The following is a 23,777-nucleotide window of genomic DNA, read 5'->3' on the forward strand; positions in this document are numbered from 1 at the left end:
ACAAGAATTTCAGCTGTCTCGTTTTAAGTCATCATTTCGTAAGTTCTATGGTCAATACAATGACCTTATCAGCAAAAACAGTTTATCATTGCGTCAAATGCTGACTGACGTTTTTCTTACTAATTGTTGGTCCATTATTTATACACTGAATTGTCGACGGATTTTCCCGTTATTTCCCAATCATGACAAGGAGAACACCGTGGGTGTGACCGGTCAGCAGGGAATGCTCACTCCTCCATGGCACCTGATCCCACCTCTGATGTTTCGGAGGTCCATGTTTGCTCTGCTCCTATTTGTATCGTTTTATGGACTTTTGAGCTTGAATACTGTCGTTATCTCCATATTTTTCATTGATTAAAAAGAGAATTGTTTATAATTTTTTTTGGGAAAAATTAAAATATAATTTCCTATTGTAGGGGAAACAGAAGTCTCTAATGTGTCTGTAGCTCTACTGGTTTCTAATTATAACGAAGGAAGAGAAAAGTAGCACTAGCACTTGTCACTGCAAAACAGCAATAAATGGAATGATGTTAGTTGGTTTAGTTTCTTTTTGTGACAATATTTATTGTAATCAGACTAAAGCTGTAGGAAAAGTAGGCTAAAGTTTTTGTGACAAACGGACAGCTATACTGACAGACAGACAGATGATTGAGATTTATTGTCCCCTCGCTTTCATGAAAGCGGGGGCCAATTAAATATGAATATTAGGAATCTCTTTGCCCGTTATTGTAGGTCCCCTGGCATACCCAACGGTGATTCCAAAAATCTACCAAAGTTTTCATAACTCAGAAACCTTTGTCATAAATTGTCCTCTACATTGCGTTCCACTGTAATATAAAGATCTTCAAAATCAAACTAATCAAGAGAATGCAAAAAAAAAAAAAATCACTGGTTTATTTTGACATTTTTTTTGCTCCTCGTTTTGCTATCCGCTATGTACGTTCCAAAGAGATCAAACAACTCAAATAAAGTCATAACACTGGCCCCGATAAACAGGCCCAGGGATCCGCCGATATCACCTAAAGAAAAACAAGATAGAATGTATTAGATTTAAAATAATAGGCACATCAAGATGTAATTACAGTAAATTATATTAAATGTATGAATTACTTACAAAGCAAGGCAAAAATATCATAGGCCTCTTGTTGTGTAATCTCTTCATAACTCAACTGTCTGTAAAATATATTTAGCTCCAGAAAGTTATTCCTACAAAGAAAGGTTAAAAAAAATTAGAAACAGTTTCATACAGTGTGATGTGTGAAATATGTCAATTCGAGAGGAAATTTCATACTTCAAGACTTCCTCATCAAATATCGTGCTTTTTTGAAATTTCAGCAGTTCTCTTTGCAAGTTTCCCACTGCATCAAATAACAAAACGTCTTTATTCCCAACAATGAACCGAATGTCATCCTTAGCACGCACGTGTCGGAAGTCGCTATCTATTTCATTTTTCACGTCTTCTAAATCCCTTAGAAAGTTTGTATAGTTTTTGAATTCGTAGTATTCCTTCAAATCGCGATCTTTAATTATATCTTGCCAAATATGTTTCACTCTGGTTGCCAATGATAGCCACCGGTCGTACAGAAGGGCACCACGAGTTGCGATCTCTTGCAGAAACTGTCTCAGTTGACTAATGTCAGATATAAATTCGTTGGAGTGAAATAAATCGCTAACTGATATTTTTGAACGATTACTGTATGTAAAATATGTAAATGTCGCCTGCAAAATGGATTCCATTCTGACCAAAACACCACCTCTCATTTCTATGGACGTGTTCTGTAGATCCTCGAGAGTGTTCAACATACTAGATTTTATTTTAATCAAGTCAGCTTTCTGTTTCTCCGTATGTTCTAGCCTCTTTTTGAGAATTCTCTCCGGTCTATCCACCGTCTCATAATACAGAGTACTTTTTGTGTGGTAAAATTTCTCACATGCATCTATAAAACTCCCACTGACAAGGTTCATTTTTGTGATATTAAGAGACGCATCGCTAAACACTTCCCAAGTCAAGTTTCTGTAGCTTGACAGCGCATCCATGATGCTCAAGATGTCATCTCCCAGTTTTACACTGTATCTTCTCGCATACCTTCAATGTAAAACTAAGATAACTTAATACTAATAAACTCTTATCGATACCAGAAAAAACACGCAAAAAATAGGCACAGGTACAGCGACAATTTTGTACACTACTTTTGCGATAAAATACAATAATGTAAACACTGTTTTACCCGAAATTTTGAATTCATACAAATAATGATGGAAAAGAAATGTTTGTTTAATGAATAAATAGTAAATGAAATTAGTACATTTATGTAAGTTATGACTTACGGGTTGTGGTAGGTGGACTCGTTCAGTAGTGGTCTGGGTACAATGTAATTATTATAACGTCTTGCAAACTTCTGGAATTTGTATCTAAATATTGGCGTTCCTGTCACATAGGCATCGTACAGAACTGTGAAGTTAGCGAGTGCTCTCTTAGCGTTCTCTGTCCGGACGTCTACCATATTAATTGTGCTCACATAAAATGTTCTTCTTATTGCTGTATCATTCTCCGTGATCAAATTTCGCAGATTTGTCTCGTAGGCAAACACAAACTCATGGAAACTGTTACACAAATGGGAGAGTGTTCGTTCTTCCATGGCGTCCCTCCCCCTCATAAAGTTTTTCTGAACATTATAGATTTGAAATCTTAACAGTAGTATTCTTCTGTTCGTAACTCTGATGGCATTCTTGTAATGTTCTGTTACATTCCCAATTTGATTCATAATATGCTTCTGAATAGTTTCTTCGATCAGCTGTTTTACGTCTACAAAAGTTCTTTCCATTTGTTTCACTTTTTCTTTGAATGTCTCTAGTTTTCGTGCGTCCATGCGATGTGTAATTTCCCGCGCTCGTTTGAGCTTTGAGTTGAGAGTTGTTACGTTTATTTTGTCCATAAACCTCTGACCTGCATATTCTGACGTTGTTGCATATGACATGACGGGGTCATACATGGTGTAATCACAGTCGGTAGGACAATCACAGCTCTCTAACCACAGCGAAAAATCATCTGTATAAATAAAAAAAAAAATAGTCATCCATAGCATATAGAAATAAGTATATATGCATTATATGGAATGTATATTCCTCTGTTTCATTGTCTTGAAAATCATTATTCCATTAAGTCTATTCGTATTCGATTTTTACAATATTTGTAAAAAACACTTGTTCTACCGTAGAGAGGTTTAAGACATGTAAAATATTGCTCAAGGTCACAAGGAGGAGGAAAACCTGCAAGCAAAAAACAAGGATGTTACTTTTACTGTACATCTACTCCAGTATACAAACAGAAGTGTGGTGCATAAAAGACATTAAGCGGACCTAAACGTAGACAGGGTTATACGAGTATATACAATGTAACTCTATCAGATCCAAAATCTTTTTTACTCTCTGTTTTTTTTCTTATGTGCAAGAAGAATAAAGCAATACGTTGTACACGATAAAGCTGATTTTGAAGTTCAGTAGCGGACTTGAAAAGGGATGTACAAATCACAGATCTTGATTGAAATTGGAATGTCTTGCATTATCAATAAAGCAACAGAAAAACCACAAAAAAACTATCAAAGCAATGACGGGTAACAAATAGCGCAGGGCGAGCATCACAACCCTGGGGGATTTTTAAAAAGAATCATATTCTTCATGATAAAATGTCAATTATATATATGGCACGCCAAATTCACAAAAATGAGATAATCATAGTTTCACAATCGAGAGATAGGTTTTTCTTGTAAATATAGTTTACAAACCGTAAACTATAGTTAACAACGTTAATCTACATTTCACATCTGTAAACCATAGTTAACGCGATAATCTATGTTTCACAACCGTAAACTATATTAACACAAAACAATCATTTGCGATTGCAAAACATAGATTATCTGATAAATACAGTTTCACGATTTGTAAACTATAGTTTACAAACCGTTAACTATAGTTAACGATATGATAAATATAGTTTCACAATTTGTGAAACTATGATTAACAACTCTTAACTATGAAGTCGCGCACAGAATTGGGGTTGATTTTGTAACGTCAAAATGTACATTTCTGACGTTATTGTATACGCCGTTTGAGCGTAAAAACTTCACAAATTTAAGGCGTAACAAATTAGACTAGACGTCAAATTTTTACTCCTGTTTTCTTCAAATGTCTTGCTTTTTTGTGTTTCTTTAAATACAAAATTTTATTTACTTGCACATTTTAAAAGTGAGATTTGATCTGTTACACGTTTTCCAGAAAATAACGAAAAGCTCTTATTGATGCTATATGTACGGTTAAATACCAGATCATACGCACATTTGTGTCGTAGTAACAAAACCGACTAGACATCAAAATCGCTCTATTAATTTCTCCTACTACTTGCTTTTATTTTTTAAAAGAATTATTTCACTACTTCTTGATTTGCACATTTTATTTATCAAATTAGTCTTACGAAAAGAAACTGTTATATAGTAAAAAATCATTACCAAACATTTTATACTTTCTTATCAAGATCACGGCATATTACAGAATGCTTTCAATATTAGGAACAGTCGGAATCAGTCAGTAAATTGGAAATTTATTAATGAATGTTGTGTGACATCATCACAGGACATTATAAAAGCATTGTACGAATTGGCAGAAAAATCGATGTAGCCAAAACGATGAAGTGACCAAAAATACTTACGCCCGTCGTTTACAGTGTTACGAGTTACGCAATTTTAAACCCCAATACTATGCGCGACTTCTATAGTTTACGATTGTAAACTATAGTTTACAAACATGAATCTATGTTTATCAACAAAATCTATTGTTAACGCTTTATTACAGACTGATAAACTTAAATTAACATTCGTAAACTATAGTTAACAACCGTTAAATATAGTTTTACAGATGAAAACTATACTTAACGAATCGTTAACTATAGTTTACGGTTTGTAAACTATAGTTTACAGTCGATAAACCTAGTTTATCAATTGTGAAACTATGATTATCTCATTTTTGTGAATTTGGCGTGCCATATATATAATAACAAAGTGCCAATTTATTACTGGAGAGATTGTTTTCTTTCATTTATTTCCCATGTGACTAATTAGGAAAAACTCAGAAAAATAAGTTGACAATTTAGGCTAGTTACAAATCTAATGATGAAAATCAAGGGTAAATTGCATTGTATTTCGAAATTAAGCATAAATTGAATTGCAGGTATAAATAAATATTGTTAATCTGAGAAAACCTTTTAATGAAATCTGAGTATAAGTGTTTCATGGAGAAAGTATCATTATTAGATATCCTGCATTCCCAATACGCTCTAAACCTCAATTTTTGAAAGTAATTCACCGTTTAGGCTGGGCATGTAGTAATCTCGGCATCCACACCGTCTAGCAGACACCTCCGTGTAGCATTCCACCAAACAGGAATCGTACGAGTAATGGGGGAAGAACTTCAAAGACTTATACTGGCACTGACCGTGGGGTTTCTCTAGATTGTGCACCTAGAAAGAAATATCTTTCTGATGATTGAAATGTAGGTAAATTTTCATGAGAAAAGATAGACGCTCTAAATAATATCAAACTAGCAAATCATTTCCTCATCTTCTTTCAAAAAATGAATTTGCACTTGTACATATTCAAACATATAACGCAATAAAAGAAGTCCAAAAAGTTTCGAATACTGAAACGTGCTTACAAACTTTCAAAACACTTTAACAATTACAACGAAATTCAAATTAATTGTACAATTTTGGTAGCATAGATGTACATACTTACTAGTATGACTTGAAGACCTATGAATGCTTGTGTCCCCGTGGGTACAGCGATGCCCAGCTCACGGACCCTTGGGTGATCGTTTTTTACGTGAGTGAGTACTTTTACACCGGCTGCTTCATTAGGTCCTGGCATGTACTCATACTGTTCTACATTCAACAGCAACTTCAGGCCATTGTCTGCACCTTATTAAAAAATAACAATACTCAGGGCTTTATTGTATGGCACGCCGATTGGTTCAAAATTATTTTCTGCACAACGATCACGATTTTATACACGAACTAGAAGAAAAATATACACGAGTAAAATAAAAATGCACGTATCGGTAAAAATTGCACATAGTTTAAAAGGTTTTTACACAAACATAACGAAAAATACACGAATCCGAATTTTTTTACTCGATTAAAGGGTTTAATATGCACAAACAAAATTGCACGAGCAGAGGAAACTAAAAATTACACAAACAATTTTACTGCGCATACAGCTGCGCATATCATTACTATGCACATAGAATATTCATAGTGTTCTTGGTTTTCTGTACTCTTTATCTCTTCATGTATGCTAAGCTGAATGTTATCGAGAATGGAAGTTGCTTTTTTACAATCCGATTTCGAATGAAGTGTTTCCATCTGATCTATGCGAGAGTATTTAAAAGCTTTTTGAAAATAATATGAATTTCTTATATTGACCGAGATCAAGGATGTATTATATGATGCCGGACAAAAATTGTAACAAGAATGAATTGGTACGTTTGTGCTACAATGCAGGGTTAAAAAAAAAGTACCATTGAGTATGATGCACTCGACTCCGAACTAAAAGTACCTAACGATGAACTACAGTACGGCTGACAAGGATCTTGATTTAAAAAAATCATTTGAGGAGATTTTTCCCCCATTTCGGAATAGGAAATTAAATATTCAGTTGGCTGGATATATACAAATGTGTACAATTTTAAATTTAAAAAGTGAGGATTACCTTAGATGTACACAACGTATTTTTAATGTCAAACATAAAAATATTTTATTTCTATTTACATATGTATCCAAACTTATAAAATATCCGATATCAATTTTGGTTGGATATCTGTAGCCTACTTTTTGTTATGATTTTTTCCATGATATTTCATATTTTCAGTTATAAACTTCGAAATAAAAACAAGATATTTCTTGTAAGCGTTGCCCTTATTCGCAATGGCGATTACTTGATAAATGTTTTCATTTATAATAAAAAGGACCAGATAAACGGAGAATATACTTATATACTCTATGTACATGCGCTTTTGTTTTTTGTTAATTAAATTTGTCCAAATGAAATAACAAAACTCTACTCAAATAATCCTGGCTAAGGAAAAACACATGATCAGTGGCGGACCTGGCTCGTGGATCGATTGGAGTCCCAGTATAAATTTATTTAAGTTTCAAATCGTTGGACCATAATGACACACCAAGACTTTAAAAACATTGTGAATTACTAAATACATCTACATACAATGTCATAAATAAAATGGGAATGGATACTGCAGTTTGATAATAAATGAAAAGAATATAAAACTTGTTTTATCATTCTTGAAAAATGCATATAAATCATGTTCCAAATAGAGCACAATTTTTGCAAATATTTTCAAAGAAAACAAATTCTCTTTACATTCAGAATTCGTATTCATAAAATTTTAATAATTTATTATTTCCCAAACACTAAATTTAAGTTTTTTTGTAATAACACTTTTCAACCCAATATCCTGGTTGACCCCCTAACCTTCAATTTTTAAATGTTGTTAGGCCGAGCGCAAATTCCAGGATATGGACGGTAAATTACAATATTTATCGTTATAGTTTTAGGTTGAATTGCAATCCTGATTTCGATCGACTACTTCATGTACGCTTAAATTCATAGAAAAATATTTCAGCTAGTAGCATCAGGAGGGGCATGTCCCTCCCCCTTTTCGTTTTCTTTTCTTTGGCAAACATAACCTTTTTCTATCGTAAATATCCACTGAAAAGCCTCATCTATGGAACGCCGTCACTGCCTTATAGCAGAACACTACTATTGCATTGTGTCAACCTTCCATTACATTATGTCAACTCTTTATGACATTAACCCACACTACTGTTGCATTGTGTCAACCTTCCATTACATTATGTCAACTCTTTATGACATTAATCCACTCTACTATTGCATTGTGTCAACCTTCCATTACATTATGTCAACTCTTTATGACATTAACCCACACTATTATTGCATCGTGTTAACTTTCCTCTACATTATGTCAACTCTTTATGACATTTACACATACTACAATTATATTTCGTCAACTTGCATTTCGTTATGTTTACTTTTCATGAGATCTTAGTTTTTATTAACTGATGTGAAAAGCTCATGCCATACTGTGCGCACTCTTCTACATTATGTCGATTCACTATTACGTTATGCGAACACGGGTATCCTCGGTCTTTATATGAGCATAACGTATTTTCCGCGTTCCGCAAGCACTAAAAATGGCGGGAGAAAAACTGTCGTAGAAGAGATTAATTAAAGTCACGTCGAAATTCAGTGGTGTTTACTTTAATCTCATAATTAAATAAATCAAATATTATGAGTCGTGCAGCAATAATTTTTTTTCTTTTTATTTTGATTCTTTTTTTTTAATAAAAGTCTTAAACTTTGAAGGACATTGCATTAGTTTCACAATAAGCTTAGCTGAATTAAGTTGCAAACTTTTTTTCTATAAAACTATTAAGCCTGAGAGCTTCTCCGCTTTCCGCCCTTGGTCTCCAACCATATACCGTCCCCCTTGTTTCAAGATTCCCATATCTGCCACTGATATGTGCCCATGCATGCTTACTAAGGCATATTCAATTGATTTAGATGAGCGACTGGTAGATTTTTGTAATAGAATTCTGGCCCTGGAATGATTAAAAAAAAATTACTAACTCCAGTGACGTACAATCTTTTTTTTGAAAGAGGAGGTCAGCCAGAAAAAAAATCATTTACCCGAAAAAACTTGACAAGCCAAGAAAAAAAAAGTCCAAGCCCGAAAATGCTGTTTCGGGGAGAGGGGTCCAACTTCGATCAGTCCTATTTTTTTCCAGATATATTACAATACCTTTAGTGGATTATACTTCAACAAAAAGTGGGGGTGGGGGCTGTACCGTTTCAATGAACATTACATTTTCTATAGTGAGGGGGGGGGGGGATGATATTATGTGCCTGTAACTTGTCCTAATCATTCAGGACCCCCCCCCCCTTCTTACTCATTAAATCACGGTCGTCAACATTCATTATATATTAGATATACAGCTTTTAGATAATGTAAATGTTTTTTAACATCAGGTAATGAACTTTTGGAATCAACACGATAAAGAGTTAACACAATATAAAGATATTTTTAAATCACATAAGAAAGAGTTGACATAACGTAATTATATATCCACATCACGGAATGGAGTTTTGACATAATGTAATAAAGTATTGATATAATATAAAGATATGTTCACATTATGTTATACACTTTTTACACCACATAATAAAGCACTGACATAAAGGTAAGATGTGTTCACCTCATATCATGATGCCCTCGCCGTAAAATAAAGATAAATCCATATCACGTAATAATGCTTTGATATAATAGAAATATACATTCTCAAAAAGGAATGGGCTTTTGACTTCGTGTAATGATAAGTTTAATTATAAAACACAATTTACTTGACGTAATGCAGTTTTGACCTCATATTTTAAAGAAATGAAATGATGTAAAGAAAAATTCATTTCATGCAAGAAAGTTTTAACACAATGTAAACACATTATCACTTCATATAATGAATTTTTTACTTCAAGTTATGAAGTGCTGACATAATGAAAGGATGTATTTACTTCATGTAATGCAGCATTGACATGATGTTAAGATATATTTACATCATCTCATAAAAAATGGACATAACGTTAAGATATGTTCACATCATGTAATGATAAATTGACATAATAAATGCATAGTTGTATGCTATAAGGCAGTGATGGCGTTCCATACTCATCCCCTTTTTTGTTTGGTAGTTTAAATCTAAGTAATATATGCTTATGTGTTTCGAAAAGAATGTGGAATATTGAAGGTGCCTCACTACCTCAACGAAATAGGATTTTCTAGTTTGGACACCCCCCCCCCCCGCCTTTTTTTTCGCTTGTCATGCAATTAGACTTTTCAGGTAATTTGTCAAAAAAAATTCTAACCCCCTCCCCACTATTAAAAGTGATGCTATACCGATATTATATGTGTCTGTATATCATAATTTTAAATTGTTTTAACTCCTTTATATGCATTTTACTTATTCAAAGCAAACTCGATAAAAACATTATATATCAAGCTTAAATTCACATAACTAAAACGACTACAATTTACATACAATTTTCTACATTTACATGGATATTTATGAAATCACTACACATTGTTCAAAATTAAAGACTACATGTTCTACTTTGTCACATACATAATTATATAAAAAAATTCATAATTATATTCGATCGTTTCAATATAAAACTTAAAGTTGCGCAATTATTTGCCTTATTTTTATTTTTTCCTGTTTATTTCCCAAAAGTTTTCTGTCAAATTCCACAACCCAGATGATCGCAACAATGCTTCAAAATCTCTGTATGAATTGCTAGTAATCCTTAATCAAAAGGTATTATTGATGTGTCAAATAACTATAAATAGATTAGCGTACAGGTGTCTTTCATTCCTTCACCAGCAGGGAGGGTTCTCTCTATATGAAAAGGTCACGCATCCACATCCTTAATTATCCTTCGTCCTCTTACGTACATTCATAGCTAAATATGCAATTGAAAGCAGTTCACTTTGTGCTGATGACAGCAGCAGATCAGATTTATGGCCAGAATATTCAAATTCAAGTAGACAACAAAACGGCCGTAGCTTACTTGAATCACATGGGAGGAACTCACTCAACATGCTCAATGTCAATGAACTCCCTGGCAAAGGAAATTTGGGAATGGGCAATTGTGAGAAAGATTCATCTGACGGCTGTACACATTCCAGGAGTAGAGAACACGAATGCAGATTTTTTGAGTCGACATTTTATGGATCAAATGGAATGGCAGTTAAATCAGGACCTAACTTACAAGATATTTCGACAACTTTTCCATCCACAAGTGGATTTGTTTGCAAGTCGTCTAAACTTCCAAATTCCATGTTACGTGTCATGGCAACCAGATCCGTTGGCCTGGAAGACGGATGCTTTCTTAATTCCTTGGACAAACCTGAAAGCCTTTGCGTTCCCACCATTCAACCTAATATCTGCTGTTCTTCAGAAAGTAATAAGAGACAATCCTCTATTAATACTGATAACTCCCTTTTGGAAGACTCAACCATGGTATCCACAGGTTCTTCATCTGTCTTGCAGGAATCCAATTCTTCTCCCTGTGGTGAACAACATGTTAACACTACCGTACGACAGAGAACAGATACACCCGTTAGAGAGGACTCTCAAATTAATCGCGTGGACAGTGTGCGGAGACGTTACATTACAAGAGGATTTTCGAAGAAAACAGCAGAAATTCTCAGCAAAGCATGGAGAACTAAAACTAATAAACAGTACCAATCTGCATGGAAACTGTGGTTGGGCTGGTGTGGCAGCAGGAGTTTGGATCCCTTTCAAGTTTCTAAAGTCGACGTTTTGGAATTTTTGTCTTGTGAATTTCAGAAAAACAAATCATATAGTGCAATTAACAGTTATCGTTCAACACTATCTACCACTATTCCACCAATTGATGGCTTTCCTGTTGGAAAGCACCCAACTGTTATTCAATTCATGAAAGGTGTATATAATTTAAAACCTACCGTTCCTAAATATTCATGTGTGTGGGATGTTTCAGTTGTCCTGAAATTTCTTAATTCATTACCGTGTAATGACAATTTGTCACTTAAGGATTTGACATATAAATTAGCTATTTTAATAGCTTTGGTGTCTGCAGATAGGGGACAATCCATTGCCTTTTTGGATCTAAAATTTTTAAAGATTCTCCCATCAAAGGCAATTTTTGTGATTAACAAACTTACAAAAACCTCAAGACCTGGCAAGCCAGCCAAACATGTAGTATTACCAACTTACACTAAGTGTAAGAAATTGTGTGTTTCATCAACTTTACAATGTTATAATGAAAGAAATAATGACTTGCGTAGTAGCTCGATATTGTTTATCTCAATATTCAAACCTCAAAAACAAGTGACTTCAAGTACAATTGCCAGATGGATTAAGTCTGTGTTGATTAGATCTGGGATAAGTGGATATGGTGCCCATTCCACTCGAAGTGCATCTACTTCAGCAGTTTTAGAAGCAGGACTTTCAGTGAAAGACATTATGAATGTGGCTAATTGGTCGAATGCATCCACCTTCAACAAGTTCTATAAGAAGATCACTGTGTCATCTGACGTTTCCTTTGGAAAGGCAATTTTAAAGTCCTCTAGTTAGGTAAGAAGTAATTTTATAATTATATAATTATACATGTTTAACTACTTTGAAGTCTGCATATTTAGCTATAAATGTACGTAAGAGGACGAAGGATAATTTACAATTAGACAAGGGTAAGGTACTTACCTGAAGGATAATTGGGATTATCCGAGTCCTCGTCATACATTCAGAGCTAAATCCCTCCCTGCCCATCCCATATTTATGTGTATCACATGCAATTATTTGTGTCCTTTTTCTTAGCACTTTTCAACTATGGAGAGTAGTGGCGGGAAATCTTTTATTGTTTCCATGAATAAGTGGTCATTATCTGCGCATGCGCTGGATACTGTATATTTAGCTCTGAATGTACGACGAGGACTCGGATAATCCCAATTATCCTTCAGGTAAGTACCTTACCCTTGTCTAATTGTAAATTATTACCGACGTACACACAGTGGGTGGTAGAGGAGAAGAGTTTGATTTGTTGTTAACTGCCCTGTGTTACATCACATGCTGATTTTATTAATTTTATGAAGACCTTTACTATATCAATGTTTTACACTTTCAAAAGAAATTGCTATATAGACAATGATAGAGGAATGACACAATTTAAAAATCTAACAATTAAACACACATCTGGTAATATGCATCCCTTTTACGTTATTTATACATGTGTAGAATGTTTTTAATCGGGGGTGTTCATATTCCATACTTAAGATTGTTTGTAAATTTATACATGCATAAAACACATTGTACATATTCTTGAGAGTCTAGCGGAATTCTAAAAGACTGAATCCTTTTTAAAAAGATTAAATAAATATTACTAACACGTTACTCATCCTTTAGGATAAATTTATAGGTTTATGTTTAAAGCATCCAAGCCACCCTGAGCTGTTCTCTAATGAATATTAATGAAATGTGCGCAATGAGGATGCGTCGTATATTATGTTGATGTTGTATTCTCACTCGTGCAGTTTTCGTTTTTATTGTTTGTGTAATTTTCTCACTATATCGTGTAAATATTTTGTTGATTGTGTAGTTTTTCTGTAGTTTGTGTAAATTTCAATAACTTTGTGTATACTTTCCTCACTTTGTGTAAGTTTTTACTTACTCGTGTAATTTTTGTTTAAGGTCGTGCAGAAAATAATTTTGAACCAATCGGCGTGCCATATTATTGCAACATAATTATGAAATAACCAATGGTCAATTCTTAAGCTTTTTGCTAATTATTTTATTTTTTCACCCAAAATGAAATAGGTTAAGATAACAATCAATGATCCATCTAAACACCTACAAACAGACCTACAAACAAACCAAAACTGTAAAATGGGCATAAAACATAGACCGGGTGAGATCCGGTGCCTAGGAGAAATAAGCATAGAATTTTTGAATAGCTACATATAATTTATATCCTTCTCTTACATGTTTTAACACATAACATAGATAGGGGCTTATTCAGCTGTTGCTCAAAATCTATTCAAAATATTCAAATCAGGAGCAGAGCAAACATGATGGGATCAGTTGCTATATGTGAGCATACCCTACTAACAAGCCATACCCACTGAGAAAAAAATCGTAGAAAATTCAATGTGCAATTAATGGACTATTAATTAGTATAAACACCAGTTAGCATTCGACTCAATGATAGATTGTTTTCACTTACAGGGTTATCGTATCAATCATAGAACTTGCAAAATGATGACTTTATACTATGCTGTATTCTAGTTTCATCGACGTTTTTGTCAATAGCTTTCCTCGTTGTAGAAATTGTTCGTACGTATTGACTGAATTTAGAGACATAAACTTTATATGCAGGAGGTAAGAGTATACTGTTACGTAAGTAAAGTAAAGTTTTTGATTGAAAAGTTGAAGTTATGACGTTTATCAGGAAGCTTTGTTGTGAAATTAGTTACCAACAATGTCTTTTTTACAGTAAAAATATTCAGATATAAAAACAGATGTGTCAAACTTCGTGATATCTTTCATTTCAAGCTCACAGAAATATCGAGTTGATGAATGGAAGTAACTATTATTACTTGATAATACATATCTTTAAAAAATTTGATTTCGTGTATGTACAAAAATAGATTTGCTTTTTGCTTATAATGGGATGCAATTATGACGTTGTCTCCAAATACAGATATTGTCAATCAGAAACAATCATCTTTTTAATATCATCTTCAGAGAATTTGTATTTCTCTTCTTCGGTAAATATTCCATGTATCTTCAATGCATACCTGTAGATCTGGAATTCTCTGGAGCCACGAATCTGTAACAGTTGCCATAGTCCGTCAGCTGTTCTGAAAAGTTTTTGGGTCCACAAGGTAAATCCGCCCATCGGCAACTTAAAAAAACAAAAGGTTTATAAACAGCAAAAAAGTTAATAAATAAGTTTTCAATACAAAAGAAATAAATAAAGGATTTTGAAATAAAGAAACTGGGTGGGGAAAAGTTCCAAATTTTAAAATAAAATGTTGCATGTACCTTTATCCATTTACAAAATGATTCATACCAGAAACCAATTTTCTCTGAGGTCTTTTACGGCATTTAATAACGATGAAAAATGATACAATGATCAATCTTAAAAAAAAAAATCCCTATAACCAATACAAATCTGTGAAAAGGGCATAAAATACAGAACCTTGGGAATTCCAGATGAGTCAGGTCCCAGGATCATGAAACATCTTAAGTTTTAAGTCAAATTATTCATGCTGAACTAGAATTTTGATTAAGTAAAGTAGACAAAAACTTAAATATTTTTTAATATTGCTTTACAAAAGGGTTGTTATCTGCAAAATTAGAGATTCGTTCAATAATGAATAAACATTTTACAGGCGATAGAAAATTGGACTTAAGTCTACCAGGGGTAAGTCTGTTTCATGATCCTGGGACCAGGTGCCTGGAAGGAGTAAGCTCACACCCGCCGTGAGCCTTATGGATTGATTAGGTCGACGGAACATTTTGTACTCAAATTCAGTATAAAACAACCAAGGCTTAGCATTTGGTATGAAACAAGTCAGCCTAATTATGACCAAATGATAGGTTTATATATTTGCCGACAAGGTTATTATAACGACCATAGAATAATTATACTAAATGCCGATTTTAAAGGAGGTTATTGAAACCTCTGTAACATCAACTTATGTCTCAAGAGCCTGCACTTTTGAGGAATTTAATCTGATTCTGAGCATGCTTTTGAGTTTCTAATAAGTTGGGATATGTAAACATCACATACAGGTAAAAGCTACTCACATTACCTTACAATCATGTCCTCTTTTCTGTGAGAGGCCTGCTGGAAGAGTTGGTTGAATGTCAGAGTGGAGGCGTGGAACCTGTCTAGGTCCCTCTGTGAGAAAGATTTCGAGCTTCCATTGTACATAGTCTCTATAAGACGATACCAATTCCTCTCGGCTGCAGTTGTAGCTCTATAAAAAGCATTAGTAAGCACAATGAAATATAATCATTATGGCTAAAGTATAATCATAAACAAATTTTATATTACATTTTGAACATTTAAATAACATGTGAATTAGCTGACAAATCTATCAAATTTTCAATAAATTTACACAAATGATCAAATTCCCAATTTACCAAGATAATTTACAATTACAAACGAACAAAAATAAAACAAAGAAACAAAATAAATGAAATAGACTTTACTTGAATGCGTTTTGGTTACAGATAGTAACGGCGGGGAAGGTCAGTGATTGGTTGTAGTTGATTTTGACGTTAACGTTGACGGGATTACTGTGTAGGTACATGATTCTGTCTATAATCTGATACGACATCAAGGTAATACAAAACAACATCAATACTGTCCACAGCAACCTGAAATAATGAAAAATAATTAAATTGGTACTCAATCATTACTGGCTTGAACACGGTTTTCTAGAAAGAAGAAATTAGTCATCTTACATGTAACCTTTTTATTGATATGTGTCTTGAATTCGAAATGTGTGAGTTTCTGACCATTGATATCAATAAGGAATATTTCTGAATATGAATATGTACGATTGTTTATTTGTATATTTACACATGTGTTACCCTATAAGCCATATATGGCGTATGTACAATAAAAATTGCTAGACTAAAATTATAAGAACTTATTATTTGTTTCATTACTTTATATAAAGATAAAACTTTTCCGTAAATTACAAAATCTAAGTCAATTGCGTTATAAAGATATCACAATTTAATTTGGATTCTCGTAATTTTCTCAAAATCGGAAGAAAATACAAGAGATTTAAGAGAAGAGAAACTATTGCATTTATTTAGCAATTCTTGTCTCCTACTGGCAAGTATTATCTGGTTCAAATTAAAAATTAAAAATGCTATTATAATTATTCCGTCAAAAATCATGCAAACTATATCAAGGTGAAGCCACATACCCCCCCCCCCCCCCCCCCCCAAAAAAAAAAAAAAAAAAAAAAAAAAAAAAAATTAAAAAAAAAAAAAACAAAAAAAAAAAAAAAAAAAAAAAAAAAATGCAAAGCTTGTAATTCCGTCAAAAATCATTGAAGCGGAATGAAATGTAAATTTGATTTGTAACTCACCAAGATACACTCTTAAGAAGAATCAGCCCTCAAAATCAACAAGCGATTAGAAAAAAGTGTGTAAAACTAAGTGGGCCAGACTGACAGACAGACAAACATACATACAGACAGACGCAGATAAAAGCTATAGTCTTACCATTAAGGGCCTAATAAAGGAACCTCCCGGAGTGTTAAGAATTAAGTCAATTATCTGTTAACCATTAACTATTTTTAAAAATCAAATTTAACATGAGTTATGTATGAAGAATATAAATTATCTTTGAAAAAATCCATTTAAATGTCCATTGAATTGTTACAGGTAACTCATTTTTCACCATTTAGAAACAAAAATCCACTTAAATGTCTTTGAAAGTTTTTTTATTTGTCTTGATGGGAACAATAAGGTCTGTGTTTATCATGTTTGTGAAGAATTGCAGGATTCAAGGCAACAGATAAACGAATGTGTTTGCACATAATACTTTAAAAACTGTTTAGTACACGATTTGCAATAGATATTATGAACGATGCTCCAGCTGAGTCCATTGGAAAACATGTCTGTATTGAATTAGTTAGAATTAACGTACGAGTTTCGAAGATTATTAATAAACGATTTACACGATTTTACTTTCTATTGTATTCTATGATCGAGTAGCTATTTTAGTAGGATTTTCTTAGTAAAATAGCATGGATGTCGGTTTAAAATGTGTTTAATATTACCAAAAGCCATTTCGCGTTGAAACTAACATACGTGTGTAGGAGTTCCAAATTACATAAACCCATTACAAACAACGATAAATAGCGGGTTTTAGTAGGTTTTCTGCAAGACCTCTTTCTTTATTCCTCACAAAAAATTCAAATTCACCAGTGTTGTTCAACAACGTATTTGAAAAGTGGGGCGAATGTAAACGGTGACGAAAATGTGCAGTGATCGATTTCAAATAATTTACAAACAAATATGTGAAAAGGGCGTGAATCACATCTAACTCTGGAAATTCCAGAAGTGGGACCAAGTGCTTAAGGGAAGTGAGCATCAGAGATGGAATTAGTTGATATGAAGGAGAAAGCACCCCCTGTAGACCATTAACACCCACCAAAGGCTCTCTGTCATATGGTCGTGGAAATTGAAAAGTCTGTAGAGAATTCCGTGTAGCATTGATGGCATAAAAATTATCAGTAAACATTCAACTTAATGATAGATTTAATTTGCAAATAAGGACACTGTGACATTCACAGAAATTGCGAAACACTGATGTTAATTAAACGAGACTAATATATCCTTGTATTATCAAGTTATACAAGAAATTGTACGTAGAACATGGTTTAACTCATATATACAGGTGATAGTGGTACATTGTCACTTAAATAGGCTTAGGGATGATGATGATAAGTTGTGAAGTCAACTCTTTATTGTTAGCTTGTTATCATTCACTTTCTCTAGTCCAACATCCCAATACATGTAGGTATAAAAATCACATATAATGCTGTTTCTTACATTCTAATTGCTATTCGTCCAGTGTTCATCAAAAACGTAAGAAAATTTAACGTTGAGACCTTCTGTATTCAACATTTCAGAAGTGAAAAATGAACAAGATAGACTACACGATCAGTGTGTACTGGTCCCAGCTGACAAAACAAGTAAAAACATTATCTTTGTTTGAAAGGCTCATCATTTTAATTGTATTTTAGAGGATCTTGGATTTGTGCTAATTCCACAAGTGGTAATCCAACTTATACCAATAACTTGAGTTTCTGAATGACAATATCGATGTGGTTTTTGGAGATCAGGCCTTCTGACTGTCTGTTGAAATTCCTATTTTTCATACAAAACAGAATTTATTCAAAATCTAATAACTGAGAAAAAGAAAACACTTGCTGTGGCCTTCAACTCGACATTTAGATATATCACATATCATCAATTAACATTAGTTATTTTTCATTTATATGTCGACATGATATATCCCTGTGAGCATGAAATAAAAGATACCACAGAGTCTGACACATCTATTTTATACTTAGGTATTTTACCAGAAAAGACGTTAATGGTAACCTAAAAACAAAGCTTTATATGATAAACGTGATGAATTTAACTTTCCAACCGTCAACTTCTCTTACTTACGCAGCAATATACCTTTATCACCTGCATATTGAGTTTATTTCTCTCACTTGATTTGATATGTAAGAGCATGCTCTACATATGATTATTAGTTATATTGAAAAACAGGTTGACAATAGAAGAATATCAACAGTCACGTTAAATTATAAAGTCTTCATTTCGTACGTTCTATGGTCAATACAAAGACCTTGACGTAAGAAAATACAATCTATCTTTGTGTCAAATGATGACTGACATTTTTCATAACAATTATTATTTACACACTGAATTGTCAATCGGCTGACTTCGCTATACGCTCCATTCAAACTTTGGATGTGATAGGTGGAGGAATACGCATCAGGTCGATACATTTCTCCGCCAGAAATTGTCACTCATTTCATTTTTCGCTCTGCACAAAGTTCTTCGAAGAGGTATCTTAATTTATCCAATTCTTCATTGTAAATAGGCGTTGGCTACAACCTTATGTTAGTAGGCTTTGAAAGCTAGAACTAAGAGCTGGGCGTGCCACAAAGTACTTCAGATTTCAAATGTATGATATTTGAATGAAATTCAAAAAATATCACATGACTAAATCAGAAAGAAAGGAACTCCGAGTGCTGAATTGTCGACAAGTTTTTTCGTTATTTTCCGATTATGACAAGGAGCACACGGTGGATATGATGGTTTGACAAGAGCTGCACCATCTTTGATGTTTTTGAGGTCCCTGTTTGCTTGCTCCTGATATGTATTATTTGAATGAAATGTTGTGGGCGAAAACTGTTCTATATCTCCTTATTATCGGTATTTCACTCAAACATTGGAATTTGCCAATAATGTTTACATTTTGTTTCTTTCTATAAGTATGAGGGTGGGTCATTTTTCAATTTCTTATAGCCTGCGTTTGTAGAATAAATGGCACCTAGTGATTTTTATGGCACGCCAAATTCACAAAAATGATATAATCATAGTTTCACAATTGATAAACTAGGTTTATCGACTGTAAACTATAGTTTACAAACCGTAAACTATAGTTAACGATTCGTTAAGTATAGTTTTCATAAAACTATATTTAACGGTTGTTAACTATAGTTTACAAATGTTAATTTAAGTTTATCTGTCTGTAATAAAACGTTAACAATAGATTTTGTTGATAAACATAGATTCACGTTTGTAAACTATTTTTAAATAGTATTAAGATTTGTTTCACAAATTGTGAAACTAAAACTATATAAAACTATATTTAACGGTTGTTAACTATAGTTTACAAATGTTAATTTAAGTTTATCTGTCTGTAATAAAACGTTAACAATAGATGATAAACTCACCTATAGTTTACATTAGCTATAGTTAAGAGGTTAATCATATTTCACAAATTGTGAAACTATATTTATCAGATTGTTAACTATAGTTAATTGTAAACAAGTTTACAAATCACGTTTAAATTTTGTTTTGCAATCGCAAATGATTGTTTTCGGTGTTAAGTATAGTTTACGGTTGTGAAACATAGATTTTTCAATTTACAGATGTGAAATATAGATTAACGTTGTTAACTATAGTTTACGATTTGTAGAAAAATGTGCTATGATTATCTCATTTTTGTGAATTTGGCGTGCCATAGATTTTTCACCAAAAATATTTTTCTTTGGTTGGGTTTTTTAATGTTGCATAAAGACCCCTAATCATTTTATTTGAGGGTTATTGTTTCGTCTTAATGTACTTGTAAAGCTAATTAAATCCATTAAAAAAATGTGCAACAATGTAGCATAAAGATAATGAAAAATGTGAATTTAACAATAATTTTAACGAAATCATAGAAATATTGGGTTTTTCACCAACTAAGTGCCATTACATTAACATATTATCTAAAATTTTATAACGCAAAAACTTCACGAGGTGTTCATTGAAAACTAGAAATGTCACGTAAATTACTCCAGTAATTGACTTTAAAAGCTACTGATACTGATTACTAATGACCTCATTGTATTATTAACATTATCAATTTTAAAGGTTATAGGGTAGAATTACCGAATTATGCATGATGTAAGTTGAAAAATATTTTAACATAGAGGTAATGAATGTATAAAATCCATTGTAATTGACATATCATAAAAGGTTGTTTCAAATATCATAATCAAATAAAACAAAAATAATGTCAATGAGACAAAAACTATGAAATTGTGATTTAAAAATATATAATACCATCACCTGAGTTTTGATTCCTGAACAATGAATGCATTTCATTCCTAACAGTTTGCCTTTATATCAGTATCTATCATTCCTGACTTTGAAATAGATCAAATATTAGTTTTTGGTCTTTCTAAGAACAAACCGGTTAATGAATCGCCGAAGCACTTAAAGATATTTATATGATGCCATTACTGGGATAATGCGACCCATTGAATTGCAGATTTAACTTCTGTGATCAGATCTTTATCAGTTAAACTTCCTATCCAGAATCGACATTTAAAAAGGAGTTATAGGACATTTCCGAAAGACTCATTCTTTGAAATTTTGCGTCTAAATTGAATTTGAATCTAAAGCGAATTCTATGCACGATTTTATTGATACGATTAAGCAAATAAGTAAGCTATTGAAATGTAAAGGAAAAGAGTATATGAAATGAAAAATCAATTATCTTCTCTGTATATTTCAATAAAATCTTTTCTTTTTAATCAGGCATCATTTTGATAACCTTTATTCGTTTTTGAAATATTTTATGGCAATCTAAATGAGAACTACACGTAGGGTATAAAAATAATACACATTTTAATCCTTGCACTCGATTCATTCATTGATAGAAAGGCTGAAATATATTTTTTTAATAAAAAGTCCATTCCAATATGTCGCTTACATCAATGTACATAATTTCAAATTAATTCAAAACTTAAATCATTCTCCTATCACATAGGTTAGTTCAAAATCTACAATTATTTATCAGTGTATCCAGATACCTCAGTTGGATCAAACGTTAACAAAATAAGCTCTGAACCGTCTGATATTGAGATGTCGAAATTGCAAAATCACAGATGCCTCAAAGTTTACACGCACTAAAAGTTGTCTAGAAACCTAAAAATTGAAATTTGCTTCTAGCTGAAGTTAGATCAGATTAGGTCACAAAAACAGAAAGAAGGGCATCTTTTCTTCAGAAAAACCAGATCTTATCTGAAAGTGTACTTAGAATACAGATCATGTTTTTTTTTTATTTGAAATCCCCACATTGGATTAAAGCTGAATGAGATTCCTCAGCAAAAATATAGATGAGTGCAATGAAATATACAAAAATAAAAACAATACAAAAAAAGCATCATCCTTTACAGGTCTTATTGCCTTGTATTTCAATGCATTGTTCAATGTAAAATTAAAGTACCGTTTACTGATTAAGGTCACTTGAATGACGACCTGAATGAAGGCACTTCAAATTATAAATATCGACCTACGATACAGAAATGTAAATAAAGTAATTACCTTCGTAATATATAGGTTTCCTGGTAGAATATGTACCGGATCCCGTGGAGAGTAGTGGAGGAAACAAAATCCGCCCACAGGTGCCCCCATGTCGATCTGTGCTGACCCGAGGCTTCTTCTTCGTCATCACAGGGTAAAACTCGGACCTCACAGGGATAATAGTTATTTCTTATTTCCCCGGATTTTTCCCTGGAAGACATCACTTTAACATGTATCCTGTAGTCTAAGTCACTTTTGAGTTCATAATCTCTTTGTGTTGCTAATAATTGTGAAATCTATTGATATCCACCAGGTTTCCACAGTGAAACTACCGAGTTATATAGAGGCTATCAAAAATGTCGATATTTAGAATAATTACGACATTATACACACCGCTGTCGGATAATTTTTAAAAATGGGAAATTCCAGAATTCCAAAAGCAAGGCAAATGTTCGTGCTGTGATGCTGTTTTTAAACTTGACTTCATTATACTGTTACGTTTTATTTCAGAATGTTTACAGGCTCACAATACAATGAAAGGCAAAAACATTCAATACATTAATACAGAAACAAAAATTTAGATATTACCATTTCTTGGACAAAATATTATACTTATACTAAACCAGAAGTCTCTGTCGAGACTGTAGCTCTACTGGTTTGTACTTACCGGTATAATAAAGAAAAGAAAAGTAGCAGTTGGGACTTAAAACTTTACAAAAGAAATAAATAGAATTATAATGATCCTTGAATAATACTCTTTTTGAGGCAAGATTGCAAAAAGACTACAGCTGTAGGAGTAGCTTTTAATAAAATTTTACTGAATTTTCAATTTAAATTACTATGGAAACATAAATCATCAAAATCAAAAACACAAAACTGTTAATTATGTATCTCAGTGTAATCTGCTTGCATGCCAAATTATATTATAATCAGACTCAAACTGTAATTGGAGTAGCATTTTAAAAGTATTTCACAGATACTTCTATTTTTAGTAACCAAAGCAACAACATGAATCAAAAATCAAAAACCGATACACAGAATTATGTATCTTAGTGTAGTCTACTTGTGTGCCAAGTTATATTGAATTCAGATCAAAACTGTAGGAGGAGTAGCATTTTGAATGATTTTCACAGAAATTTCTATTTTTAGTAACCACGGCAACACCGTTCATCGAAATCAAAAACTGATATACAGAATTATGTATCTTAGTGTAGTTTACTTGTGTGCCAAGTTATGTTGAAATCAGACCAAAACTGTAGGATGAGTAGCATTTTGAAAAATTGTTTACAGACAGACGGACAGACAGACAGACGGACGGACGGACACCGGACGCATTACTATCGCATAAGCTCTTCTGGTCTCTGACCAGTAGAGCTAAAAAAATCAAATGAAGCAAAGTCAGATTCTCTGTATTTGAATATTAAATTTAATGCTTTGTGTCATTCTTGAACTATACACAAGAAAGCTAAATTTG

General features: G+C 32.9%; 1 protein-coding gene across 1 annotated transcript; it reads right to left on the reverse strand.

The window, feature by feature from the left end:
• Positions 1–878: 878 nt before the first annotated feature.
• On the reverse strand, positions 879–22,777 carry LOC134253892 (uncharacterized). The gene is made up of 11 exons (XM_062736473.1): positions 22,325–22,777; positions 15,896–16,063; positions 15,493–15,660; positions 14,473–14,579; positions 5,787–5,968; positions 5,359–5,512; positions 3,214–3,270; positions 2,329–3,049; positions 1,292–2,086; positions 1,115–1,206; positions 879–1,019 (listed from the first exon to the last, which is right to left on the reverse strand). Exons 1-11 carry the CDS (start codon positions 22,522–22,524, stop codon positions 886–888), a joined length of 2,778 nt encoding a protein of 925 aa, XP_062592457.1. The 5' UTR covers positions 22,525–22,777; the 3' UTR covers positions 879–885.
• Between the last annotated feature and the right edge of the window lie 1,000 nt (positions 22,778–23,777).

Source organism: Saccostrea cucullata, unplaced genomic scaffold (assembly GCF_032062105.1).
Source record: "Saccostrea cucullata isolate Sc308-1 unplaced genomic scaffold, CSIRO_AGI_Scuc_v1 ctg319, whole genome shotgun sequence".
NCBI classification, from domain to species: domain Eukaryota; kingdom Metazoa; phylum Mollusca; class Bivalvia; order Ostreida; family Ostreidae; genus Saccostrea; species Saccostrea cuccullata.

Bases quoted from the DNA above. Each gene is read 5' to 3' on its own strand.
- LOC134253892 (XM_062736473.1), bottom strand. From the start codon at position 22,524: ATGTCTTCCAGGGAAAAATCCGGGGAAATAAGAAATAACTATTATCCC. The intron at 5,969-14,472 runs GTATGCATTGAA...TTTTTTAATAAG, and splicing joins AGAGAATTCCAGATCTACAG to GTGCAGACAATGGCCTGAAG. The intron at 1,020-1,114 runs GTAAGTAATTCA...GTTTTTCTTTAG, and splicing joins TGATATTTTTGCCTTGCTTT to GTGATATCGGCGGATCCCTG.